The sequence below is a fragment of the Choristoneura fumiferana genome, chromosome 6 (assembly GCF_025370935.1).
Source record: "Choristoneura fumiferana chromosome 6, NRCan_CFum_1, whole genome shotgun sequence".
NCBI lineage: Eukaryota > Metazoa > Arthropoda > Insecta > Lepidoptera > Tortricidae > Choristoneura > Choristoneura fumiferana.
Window position 1 is genome coordinate 8,520,470 of NC_133477.1, and position 13,698 is coordinate 8,534,167.

Genomic DNA, 13,698 nt, shown 5'->3' on the forward strand with positions numbered 1-13,698 from the left:
ATCATCCATCTCAGCCGTAGGACGTCCACTGTTGGACATAGGCCTCCCCATAGACCTCCAGTCGCTTCGGTTGGCAGCGGCCTGCATCCACCGTGAACCTGCGGCTTTAACCAGGTCATCCGTCCATTTCGTTGGTAGACATCCTACGCTGCGCTTGCCGATCCGCGGTCTCGACTCGAGAACTTTCCAGCCCCAACGGCCATCTGTTCTCCGTGCTATATGGCCTGCCCATTGCCACTTCAAAGAGAAGAGCTTAAGGCTAGTCGAAAAGGCCCCCTCGAGTTGTCCTGGTGCAAAGGTACCCATAGTAAATGTATAATTGACAACATTTCGATTTGACGACGTCGATTCTATTAATACCTCTGCCTGAACTTTCTGTTGTTTGACGTGAATTTGCAATTAACGGTAATATTATAAATAGTATACGGCTTGAACTTGAAGCTTTACGACTTCTTTAATAATATAGCTGGTCTTAAGTGATAACTCCTCTACTCCATCTCACCACACTTAATCTTATATTATTTTAAGATTTTATGTAAACCTATACCTGCACTTTGGAATCGCCGTTTTCTGTAATCTGCGTCTTTTGGCTATTTCCAGTTATGTCAAAATTATCAATAAATAGTTGAATTTTTGCAAGGCCCATAAAGTTCTTCTTATCTGTCTTTGTGACAATATATATCCTTTCTACACAGCAAAAAGGATTACTAAGAAATCTACAAAAAAAATAAAAAAATAAATCATTTTAAAATGAGAACTACTCATGGATTTTTTGTTCCAGAACCGCCTATTATTGGCAAATGGTTGAAACAATAAATTATTGATTTTTAAATGTTAACTGCTATTTTTTACGTATTTTAAATGAAATACTGACTTGTACTTACCTAAAGAAAGATATTCTTTCCGAAACCTTAGTGTAATGGTGGCTGCTTTCGCAATTTAAACGCACAATTGTGGTATTTTTCACGTCCGCACGTTGGCTGTGGTTGACGCGTACTGTAAGATAAGAAGAGCACAAAGTAAATTTGTGCTCTTATTTCTCTGGCCGTTTTCAGAGCTGTGACCTTGAATCTAGTACGTATTGATGATCGAAGCGTCTACCTTTTTTCACAGGGAATATAATGGATTAATCCTATCATGTATGTGTTGGTATTCATTTATTTATATTTCAGGTATTGTTTCGCTCACTTAAATCTTCTTTTATCTTTCCATTGTAGTGTCCACTCTTGTTTCTGATGTCCTTCAATCGTTCAAAGGTTAGCTGGAAGAGATCCCTTTAAGGGATAAGTTCGCCTTTGCACCATCAGCCAAATAAGTGGTCTATCAATTTTTGAACAAGTTCCTATCAAATGAATATGTCGCTAAAGTCGAACTTTCAAGTTGTCAGACACGTCTATTGGCATTATTGTTTTATGACATGCAAACGAACGATTACCAACTTTAGGATGGTAGACCACATATTTGGCTGATGGTACATCTTTTCCTCTTGTTAAAAGTTATTTCATATATTTTATGTAAAATAAAGAGTTATACATACATACGCACATAGTGTTAGAAATTTAAAATGTTGTCAATTTATGCATTTACTAATTACTTAACTTAATTTAGTTAATACTCATTTCAAAACACAAGCCAGAATTAATCGTTTTAGGCGAGTCATTTATACTTAGAAGTTTTTACACTAAATACTGCTTATTTCAATTTGACATTTAAATCTATTAAATAAATTTTTATTGACAATTAAGAATAATAAAAATAAAACATTATACAAAAATATCTCTCTATATTATTATCTGTATGTTTAAAGCTGTTGGTTCTCCTGAATAAATAAATAAATAAAAACAACTTAAACCTATACCTACAAACTAAGGCTTAATCATCTAAACTATAAACTAAGCTATACTAAATTACACTAAAGTCATCCGCAACATGCTTCGTCATAAAAACTAACTTAAAACCCTCCCTCGTGCATCGTACCCGGCTCAAACGTCCCCATAATACCAGCAGCGTTACCCCGCTGAATGGCAATGGAGACCTGTTGCACCAAGTACGAGCCAGAGCGAGGGTCGGAACCCCTATCACGCAATCGACGGCCTAACTCCCTAAACAACTCGCGAGCCTCCAAGCCCCAGGATCCAGCCGTCTCGACCGCAACCGGCACGAAGTCATACGCTGATTCCAAAGCAGAGTATTTAGCGTGCTTCAATTTCGCGGCACTCTCCGCCGCAGACCCCGCACACCTCACGGTCTCTCCCAAATGGGATGCAGCAAACGTGCTAACGCAAGTTGCATCCCAAAGGAGACAACGTCCCCTCCGCCATGGAACCAGCGTCAGACCATCCGGTCTTTTACCATCCATACGGCTCAATCCTGGGGGCTCCAAAACGCACGGCACATTTACCGACACCATGGCCCGCCGAACAATCTCATTAATCGAATGATGCCTCGGAAAACGCCCAGCACACCTCTGGCAACTAAGGCCGTGGTGACCATTCTCCTCTACCATGAGCCCACAAACACAACGATGCACCTCGCAAACCTTCGCGCCCAACCTAAGCGCCGCTGCTATCCTCAGAGAGTCGTTATCTAACAACGTACCCAGTTGGGGCGAAGGCAGCGCGTGCAGCCAAGCACCTGACTCTGGTCGTGTGACGGCCTTCAATCGCGCCAAATCAGCCCCCGAGCCACCCCCCAACAACATGCCGTTCGCCTTTCTGCACTATAAGTCATCCCACTGTCTCTGCCTGCACAGAAGGATTTTCAGGACGCTCATTGCCGGGAAACAGAGTTGACCACCTCCCAAGCGCCTCCGAAACAAATAGAACAGGGACATTGCCACCATCAATGGAAAAAATGCGAGTGACGAGGTCGGCCGTTCCATGCGAAGACGCAAGAAAAGCGATAACCCCAAGATCCTGAACCCGGCGTATTCCTTATCCACCATAACGGATAGGAAGAGCCCCCTGAAGCCACTGTGCGTCATTCAATTTGACGTTAAGACTTTTAAGACGTCATCCACCTCTTTGCACTCAATGGGAAATAACCAGGTAGGAGACGTTCTCAACAAATACGTAATTCGTGGCATGGCAAAACAATGACGCAATAAGGTCAAAGAAACGTGGGACGACAGCATAAGCAAGGAGTCGCGAGCCGATACAAGCGCATCTCTTTTAAACAGCAGGGCTGCGCAAACTCCTTCCAGGAAGATAGGAACTCCCAATAAGGCGAATGATGACTTATCCACCGTTTTGATACCTGGCAACAATGACTTTAAAGCGGTCAAGGATGGATTCACTATGGAACCACCAATAAACAGCTCACATTTACTAGGGTTGATCTCTAAACCTATGTCCTTTAATGCTGGCATGAGCCTCTCTAAATCCTCGATAACACCACCTACACTCCCACCAATTGTACCGTCATCGAGATACCACACATTTAGAGGGCTATTTAATGCAACTATGCTCTTTTGAAGCGCTAGACAAAAATTAGAGGACCCAAAGGATCACTCTGCTGAGCCCCGACCTGCGAAGAAATCAAATTACCTCCAAAGTAAAGATTAGTAGGTGCAGAGTAGCACTGGCACAAAAAAGGATAGAGAGACGGCACAAGATCCAAGACCTCCTTTAACAAAACGTCCCTATCCACACTATTAAATGCATTCTTAATATCAATCTTCACTATGACTGAATCTGTGCCTTCAAATGCCCCAGCAAAAGACCGCGTGGCATGTATAGCCGCCTCACACCCTCCAGCCGTACCAAAGCCAACCTGTTTTGGTTGAAGGTAGTTCGACATAGCATCCCTGACAGAGTAACAACCGAATTTGGCTACGAGACGCCGAATGGTACTGCCCACCGCAATCAGTATGACCCCACCATCCTTTTTAGACAATGCGCACAAAGAGGCTCTGTACAAATAAGGCCTCACCTGCGCGTTAAGCAAACCCCTCAAAAGGAAATTGCACAGCCTAGTAACTGACTCCAGCAAGCGAGGCCCATTGCCACCCGCAGAAGAAGAGATAAGCTCCTTGAGATGTTGTGGACGCAACCCATCCAGACCAGAGGCAGAGCCGTTATAAAAAGAACTGATTGCATTTGCAACTTCAGCTGGTGCCCCAGTGCGCGAGCACCCATAACATCCTTATTATGTTCGACTTGCCGCTGCAGTCACGCTTCCTAGTGAGCGGAGACCTTAGTACAGTTTTTATTTTTTAAACATGTGGTTTTGGGTACTGCCCAATAAGAATGGACTCGTTTCAAAAATAATGATGTAACAGTAGAAAATAAAAATCGGCGGGAGACAATAGCCGGAGCAACGCAGGCTTTGGGTTGTTATTGTTGTTATTTTTTTTCTAGCCTCTACAATAATGTACTATTCCTTTCAGCAACTCTTTTTGTGTTATTCTGGAGACGGAAAGAATATTACTGGAGTTGGATGTGGGAATGCAAGCCTGAGATTCCAGCTCGCACTGTAAGGTACTTAACTCTTATTTAAAAATAAACCTTGTGCCCAAAAACTGACGATAATCCTTAAGAATTAATTACACACGTAGGTTTAGTTGTTAGGGTTCTGAGTCCTTCTCGAAACACAGTAGACTCGCCATGTCCGTCCATCTTCGTTTTAGCTTAACGACTGCTAGCCTAAGGGCTATTAAGGGCTATATGTAATGTAGGGTTACCTAGGGTTACTTAATGATTCGCCGACAATTTTTACGCAGAATATTGATTGGCAGACCACGTTTCGCAGAGTAATGGTACCTACCTACGCCGATGAATTTGTACGCAGATGAATTGTTTCGTAACTCAACTTTTCGTAGACTATTCAGTTATTGGCTTATGAGTCAGTAAACCCTAAAACTATTAACAGAAATTCTTTTAGCCGATTAATCACTACATTTCGAATTTGCTCAAACATCTTTTCGCTTTCGAATTTGTGTTTATTTTATATTGAAGTCAAGACTAACTAACTCGCGACGCCAGCAGTTCGGTTCTGGAACTCGCCGGCCGCTGCTGCGGCACACTCACTTCGCTCGCTCGGCTCGTGCGTTGTTGGTCGCAATTCAACCTAAAACACTCCTCCTCGCTAACTCCTCGTCGTCGCACCTTACTACATTTTGATGCCATATGATAACCAGGGCTCGAAAGTTGCGTGCGGATAACGTCAAATCACATATAAGATGATTTCAAATAGTTCTTTTCGAATTCAAATTCAACTTCAACTTCAAATATTTTTATTTTCAATTGCAAAATTTATTTAAATGAACTAAAAGAATTTCCTTGCTCACCCGCGACCTTACGATAGCTAAGCTTTTGCAAAATATGCGTGTTCATGCAGTTCCTCCACCTCCACACTGTAAGAACACACACAAATCACACAAACCCATCTATCACCACCACCACACTACACTGACGCGTTTCGAACTCAACCAGAGCTCATCTTCAGAGTGACACAACCGTACACCATGCTACCAGTTGTTAGACTAACGAACCATAACCACCGTTTTAATTTGTCACTATAACTCCCCAAGTACCCACATAATATGTTGTATTTAGTAAACAATCACCACTACTACTAGGTACCACTACTATCAACCTCTTCAGATCTTAAATCAGCTATATTAAAAAGACATTTGGAGACAATCAAACATGCCCTGAAATATAATAATAACTTTTATATATTAAGATTATTATTTAACGCTGAAATTTTGCAGTGCAACAACATTCAAATTCAAATTTAATTGGGATGAACCAAAATAAATAACCTATATTTTTTATTTTATTTTTGGAAAAAATAGGATATTTTAAAATACCATTTTCATTGATTTCGAATTTGGATGAGTATTAAATTTTTATATTTTTTTTACGAAATACGCTGGATGACGTCACAGTGAGACAGCCACGTTCCATTGCCTAGAAGAATTTGACAATAATTCAAGCACGGCTTAGAGTCCTAAATGAACCATGTCAAATAGTTTTATTTATTTCTTTTCTTTTGGCTTGAATTACTCCTGTTTGTTTAATGGTGTGATAGTAAATAGATATATTTTATTAAAAAATCTGATTTTTATTTTTTTGTATTTACTTGTAACGTAGTAATTTAATAATTTAATTTGTAAAAATACTTTGGAAATACTAGTATACATTTCGGACTTTACGATAAATGACAACTGTTTAAAGCCGGGTGCGCATCATGTAATTAAAGTTCTGTCTTTGTAACTCTTTGCTATTATAAGCAGGACAGCAACATTTCAAACTGTCAATTTGCTTAAGCACTCTTAAGCAAGACCAGACAAGTTATACCTGCTTTATAACTGCTTTTGTGACGGGACACTGCAGGGGTCAAATGAGGGGCATTACTTAAATTTTGTTTATTTAATTCAGTTTATCACATTTTTGGAATCTGATTTCTGAAAACGCTTCACAAAGCCTATTTCTCCTAATGGGTTTCGATTTATTATATGTTGTCAAAAATTGGGACATTCCAATTGCATTTCACGTTGTATGGTAGGTACTATTCAATGGAAAAAATCAATTGTGTAAACAAATGTGGTGACTGACATTGACACTTGACTGACGACTGGCTGACTGACTGACTGACGTTGGCTCTAGTGATGTGAAAGCTCTTTAAGATACTTCAATCAGCAGTAAATAATTATTTTGAATTTACTCATATTTCATTATTTAATGTTTTCCCTAAGTTTAATTTTTAAAAATGGCGAATCACGTATTCTCTTAGTCCTGTTCAAGAGTCATTCACAATGTTTCCATGTCCCTTTTAACTTAAAATGTTTAATAGCATTTTCACGAAGTTTTAGAATTATATCTTCAAATATATATACCTAACGTTTTTTCCATACAAACTTACACTCCCCTTTATACCCCTTTAAGGGTAGAATTTTAAAATGGTGAAACATGTATATCCACTTATATTTTTTGACGTATATTTTCCCCAAGGTTTATGATGGAGTATTTTAGAATTGAAAGGGTCTGTTAAAATATGGATTAATTTAGATTTTTTTGCTGCTTAAGTAGCGTAGTAGAAAAAGGCAACCTGAGATATGTGTGCATAGGAGAAATTTGTATCTTGACTCCTGTCCAACGGTGGTGTAGGGGTTATAGTACGCAGTACGGATTGCTGAGGACCTAGGTTCGATTCCCAGCGCTGGTCTCTTTTTCTGGTTTTTCTGTGCATCCATGTCTCAGTTTGTATTGTCGATATAATTTAGAAGAGGCATTTTTAAATTTACATAAGACAGGGAAATGAGAGTAGACACAGGGAAGTGATTCAAAATGATTTTTTGGTCCAACAATGGACTCCACAGTAAACATGATACTAGTAAATAGAAATCTACATAATTTCTACTAAAATACTATTTTATCGTCCAACTAGTGTTTACCCGTGGCTTCGCACACGTAAATCATTAGGTCCAGCAGCTGAAATACCGGGATTTTAAAAAATTGACGTGGGAATTCCCGAAAATTAAATGGTTGGTTTCATTGACATTACATTAAAAATAATTGACAATCATGGTCAAATTTCATGACTCTAAGCCCAGCGGTTATTAGTTCGAAATTTTATCCCTATCTCGTGGGAATATCGAAATAAAAAGTAGGCTATGTTTTATTCACGATGTCAAACTATCTACATACCAATTTTCATGACTAAGCTGAGCGGTTGTTATTTCAAGATTTTATCCCTATCCCATGGGAATATCGGGATAAAAAGTATCCTATGTTGTAATCCAGGTTATCTAACTTTTCGCCAAATTTCATCCAAATCCGTCCAGCCGTTTCAGCGTGAAGAAGTAACAAACATATTCACTCACTCACTCACAAACTTTCACATTTATAATATTAGTAGGATTAGTTGGAAGTAGGATAGTAGGATAGGATTAGAAACCTTTATAAACCTTCATTAAATAGTGTAACTTAACACAAATAATTATATCTACGAATAAATTAATTAGCAGAGCCAGCCATAATTATCGGTAGGTAAGGTTGGTTCAGTCAAATAATTAATTTTGTTGGTACAGCACTAAATTTCCAGAGACTAGACCGACCATAGACCAACTTCGGTGAGGAAAAAATTATCATGTCAATTTGACAAATATAACGGATTTTAGTCTTCCAATTAATTCTATAAAATAAACATATTTACACGATTATTTAATGTTAAAATGATTGTTAAAAACAGTGGTGAGCTCATTGAGATGTGAATATGATCGGGATTGGCGTTCAAATGTAAGTAACTACGGAGTAATCGTGAAAAATTGCTTTGTTTACACAATTGATTTTTTCCATTGAATAGTACTCTAGGTACATAGTTCTTAAGATAGGTCAATATAGAGTCAAACGTGAACCAAAGGGTTCAACAAACATTTTTGTGACCATTTGACAACATCAATGTATTTTATGATTATAATACTTACATCTACTCTTATTATAAACTAGCGACCCGCCCCGGATTCGCACGGGCAAAGTAAAAAAAAAAACGGCCAAGTGCGAGTCGGACTCCCGTACGAAGGGTTCCGCAATTACTTTAAAAATGTAACAGCCGCAGGATAATCTTCACACAGAGCACTTGTAACCTTTTCTTCTTCTTCTTCTTCATCTGCCAGTACCGACACTGTGGACCTACTGGTTGGAGCGTAACTTGCATTCTGAACATATTTTATATTTCACCAAACATCATCTTTTTTATATATTTATTGACAAAGCGAAACAAACAGCAAAAATTAATACATATCGAAAATACAAACTGAGACATGGATGCACAGAAAAACCAGAAAAACAGCAGCACGCAGCACGGATTGCTGAGGACCTGGGTTCGATTCCCAGCGCTGGTCTCTTTTTCTGGTTTTTCTGTGCATCCATGTCTCAGTTTGTATTTTCGATATGATTTCACGGGATACCCGTAAAAGTAAGAAATTTGGAGTTGAAATAAAAAATACAAAAAGACTCCAGATAACCAATCATAAAAATTAATACACATAAATATTTAAATTTCGATAACACAAAAGCCAAAACAGATTCCACCAATGAACTACAATATTTTTCACCTATGATGAGTTCAGTGGCGTTTCTGTGAACTATCGATTTTTCTACGAGTTATTAGTGCCTATTTTTAGAGAAGTTGCATCATATTTAAAAAAAATATATTTTTCCAGTTTTCCGCCCACCGGGCCACCGTTTTCTCGTTCTCGCTCAAAATAATCTCCCAAACGAATTACAAACTCCCTACTCTAGGAGTTCAAAATAGTCTTTATAGACATGAACAATAATAAAATACAATGCAAAGAAAATGCAATGAAAACTCAACTCGTATACAAGGCAGACGCACTCGTACTGACAGTGATACTGACAAGCACTGGCCACAAGAGGCACAAGATGGCTGCGACCGTGTTCCAAATAGCCGCGTTTACAAAATCTTGCAAGTTTTGATTAAAAATTGAAAATATCTTAGTGTTCATTGTTATTGAATAATGCACCGCGAGAGCCGTGGTGGCCTAGTGAGCCGTGGTGGCCTAGTGGTTTGACCTATCGCCTCTCAAGCAGAGGGTCGTGGGTTCGAACCCCGGCTCGCACCTCTGAGTTTTTCGAAATTCATGTGCGGAATTACATTTGAAATTTACCACGAGCTTTGCGGTGAAGGAAAACATCGTGAGGAAACCTGCACAAACCTGCGAAGCGATTCAATGGTGCGTGCGAAGTTCCCAATCCGCACTGGGCCCGCGTGGGAACTATGGCCCAAGCCCTCTTGATCTGAGAGGAGGCCTGTGCCCAGCAGTGGGACGTATATAGGCTGAGATGATGAATGCACCGCGGCCACGGCTATTGCCGATAATGTTGTGTCACGTCACTACTCTGTTCCGTTTCACACATTGCGTCATTTAGAAAAATAAATATTTTTCTATCGTATTCGATGGAGACTATTTAATGGACACTGATATTGCTATATATTTTTAAAATGTACAGTTTTAATTTTTTATGATTATTTTGCTTCAAACAGAAATTATTTTTAAAAATTATTTTGCGAACATAGTATGCGTAATTCGGAAAATTTTCAAGTGTCACAGAATTCATCATAGGTGAAAAATACAATAGTATCACTCGGTTGCTCAGAAAAGACTTATATAAATTTGTATAATATAAATAATTAAACTAAATTAAAAATGAAACTAAAATGGCTCAAGGGAATCATTTTACATATCTAGATTAAGAATTAAAGCACCATGCAAAACTTTAACTTGTTGATCTTTTGGATACTTCCCGCAAGCCAAGAAAACATTGCTAATTGTATCAGAAACAGACAAACAAACCGCTCAACAGATCTTCAAGGGCACCAATCTAACCATTGTCACTGAATCTCGCTTTTTAGAAAGCTATATTGGTGAAGGAAAAGATCAATTCATAAAAAATGACGTAAACAAATTTATTTCTACAGTAGGAAAAATATCACAAATATGTAAAGATTCTCCTCAAGCTGCCTACACTGCCCTCACCAAAGCAATTCAATTCCAGTGGTCATTCTTGAAAAACTCTCATGAATTTTTTGAACCGCTGACACATGCACTACGCACAATTTTTTTGCCAGCAGGTAGTGACGTCTTGTCCATAGAAGCTGACCTATTCTCTCTTCCTGTACATAAAGGTGGACTGGCAATTTCTGGCCCATTTCATGAAATTTCCAAGAAAGGCTTCACAGCTCTCTCCATTGCATTAAAAGAAACAAAACAGATAGATCTATCCGAACATATAACACATATATTAAAAATGCTCGCAAAGAAGGCCGCAAAGAAAAAGAAGCATGTGATGACAAACTCCTGGAAATTACCCTAGCAATTTTTACTGACACATAAAACATGCAGGATAATCCACAAAATAAATACTTTATATGATCTTGATTGTAGTCACTTACCATTAAGCAATAATCCGTTATAATTTGACACTTTTCTAAAGCAAGAAACATTCGACAAAATCGACAAAATATTTACTTGGAGCATGCCAAAACACATTACGCCCTCTCGTGCCGCACTCACTCGCGCCTACCCACACACGCAAAAGCCTTAACAAATACGCTGTTCTGCAAGCTGTGGTATATTGTATACCAATCCAATTTATGACAAGCGTAAACAAAGACGCCATTAACCCAACCATAAACATTTAATGATGTGAAAACCTAGAACCTATTGCAAAATAAATAATATTTTCAGTAAATCGATTATTTATTAATTGAATAGATCAACGTATTTTTGTTTGTTTTATTATTTAAAATACTTGATTTAATTCCAAAGACTGTTTATTCAATTATAAAATCAGTAACTATTTTGTATATTAAGGTAAATAAATAATAATCGCATATTTAATCGTGTATTAATCGATTTTTAAAATGTAAAATTTTCCACCATCTCTACGTTAGTCTATCTATGCTATTACAGATTATACACATGTTTCAATCAAGAAATAACGTCAGATTTTGACGAAGATTTTTCAAATGAAAAATAAATATTGAAATTAAGTAAATTTTTGCGAAAAACTAGTCAGTTGAAAGACACGAATTATAGATAAATGTGTTATTGATTCGATCCAGTGGGTGTTTAAACAAGAATTTTGATGAAATCAGTTCGTTTACACTTTTATTAAATTGGATAGGCATAACGTATAGCGACTGTATGTAGGATCCCCGTGTACGAATGGTGCCAATCTTCCCCTAAGGAGTTACAGTGACAAATTAAACCGAGTTAAGTACTTGAAAGGTTTAGGTAATTAACTAAATGTAAACAAAACAACGTCAATTGGTGGGTGTCTTAAATATTGAAATTCCCCCATTAAACTATCTAAACATTTTCATTTATGTATTGAAATACTTTAGTCTAGTTTGTATTACAATGATAGATAAGTAATATGTTTGAAATCCTTGAATTTGCCAAATCTGGCAGCTGAGGTTTGTTTAAATTTAGTTAATTACCTAAAAAATTCAAGTATAGTATCATTTCGTCTAAAAAACAGCTGGTCTAAGTAGCAACTGGTCTAAAAAGCAGCTGGTCTAAGTAGCAACAGGTCTAAGTAGCAACTGGTCTAAAAAGCAGCTGTTCTAAGTAGCAACTAGTCTAAGAAGCAACTGGTCTAAGTAGCAAGTGGTCTAAAAAGCAGCTGGTCTAAGTAGCAACTGGTCTAAGTAGCAAGTGGTCTAAAAAGGTCCTAACCTGTTTTTGTCGAAAACTTGAAAAAATATAAGTACTTAGGTTAGGTAAGTTGCGTCAAGGCGCGAAGCGCCTCAGCCACGCGGAACAGGAGGTTTTCGAAGCATAGCTCCGTCGACTTTGAGTCAAAGAATTTTAGACCACTTGATATCTACTTAGACAAGTTGCTACTAAGACCAATTACTACTTAGATCAATTGCTAATTTGCTACGTAGACCAGCTGCTTTTTAGACGAAATGATACTAACCTATTAAAACGTTTGTTTACATACAAAATCAAAATGGATTTTCATCTCATAGCATAATGTGTTCAATGTTGCAAAATCATTGTATTTTTTAGGGCAGAATATGTTCCCGATAAACAAGCATTGCAAGGAAAGGACAAAGGCACACTTTATGCTATTTTTAAAAACGTCGCTACCCTTATTATATGCCTTTTAACGATCGGCTGCTACGTAAGTAATATCATAGTAAAATAGGAGAAGTAAGTTCACTACGACCCTTTAGATGACTTAACTGCCTGCTCCGGCGCGGACGCTTAGGGTTGTCGACGTCTATTTTAGAATAGCAACGGCTATCAATGCCTAGCAACCTAAAACGCTGAAAAAAAAAAACAAGTTTCTTGTATGACGATCCCCTCTTTTTTGTAACTTTATTTTATTTTTAGTAGTATTTCAATTCAATTAAATTAAATTGAAATCAAATTTTATTGCATTTCACGTTGTAGGTACATACATTAAGATTAGGTCAATACAGAGTCAAACGTGAACCCTGTAAGGGCACAGCAATCGTAGTGCATGTGTTATTTTATCAATGATTATAGTATTAGTATTTGTTGTTTTAGCGGCTACAGTAATACATAATCTGTGAAAATTTCAAGTGTCTAGCTATAACGGCTTAAGAGATAGAGCCCTGTGACAGACGGACTGACAGACAGACAGACAGCGGAGTCTCAGTAATAGGGTCCCGTTGGCACCCTTTGGGCACGGAACCCTACAAATGTAAGAAAAATTGCTGAATTGTGAGCTAATGAAAAAAAATTACTAACACGTGTAGTTACGAGAAAACAATGATGAATCTGTCATTACTTAGTGCAGTTCTATGATCCTTTATCCACTTACTTACATGTGTGCCAAATTCAGGTCTGTAAAATCTGTAGTTTAAGCTACGCGTTGTCTGTCAAAGTCATTCAGCCAGTCGCGGTATTTCGTAGCACGGTATACTGTTTTATAGGAATGGATAAATTTTGCTACGTAATGAGTTGATTGGTTTGGCGTAGGTACTTAATGTGTCCTAAGCGTTAAGGAGTTATACCTTTCAGCATCAGCTCACCTGAATAACCAGAAAAAATACAACTAAAGGTCTAAACGTGCATATTATGATATTAAAAAAAAAACCTCAAACTCCTAACCGATAAAGAGTTTAATCTTCCATCATCAGCTCATCAACATGAGATGATGGTGTCTATCAGACGCAAATAATTAAATTGCTTGA

General features: G+C 37.9%; 1 protein-coding gene and 1 pseudogene across 1 annotated transcript in view; one reads left to right on the forward strand and one right to left on the reverse strand.

Moving 5' to 3' along the window:
- Positions 1 to 1,888: 1,888 nt before the first annotated feature.
- On the reverse strand, positions 1,889 to 4,137 carry LOC141428642 (uncharacterized; annotated as a pseudogene).
- A 255-nt stretch (positions 4,138 to 4,392) lies between these two features.
- Positions 4,393 to 13,698, forward strand: part of LOC141428646 (anoctamin-4-like) — a 37,036-nt gene continuing 27,730 nt past the window's right edge. The window contains exons 1-2 of the mRNA XM_074088651.1: positions 4,393 to 4,478; positions 12,545 to 12,659. Coding sequence (XP_073944752.1) covers positions 4,438 to 4,478; positions 12,545 to 12,659 — 156 coding nt within the window. The 5' untranslated portion in view covers positions 4,393 to 4,437. The remainder of the gene's footprint in view (positions 4,479 to 12,544; positions 12,660 to 13,698) is intronic.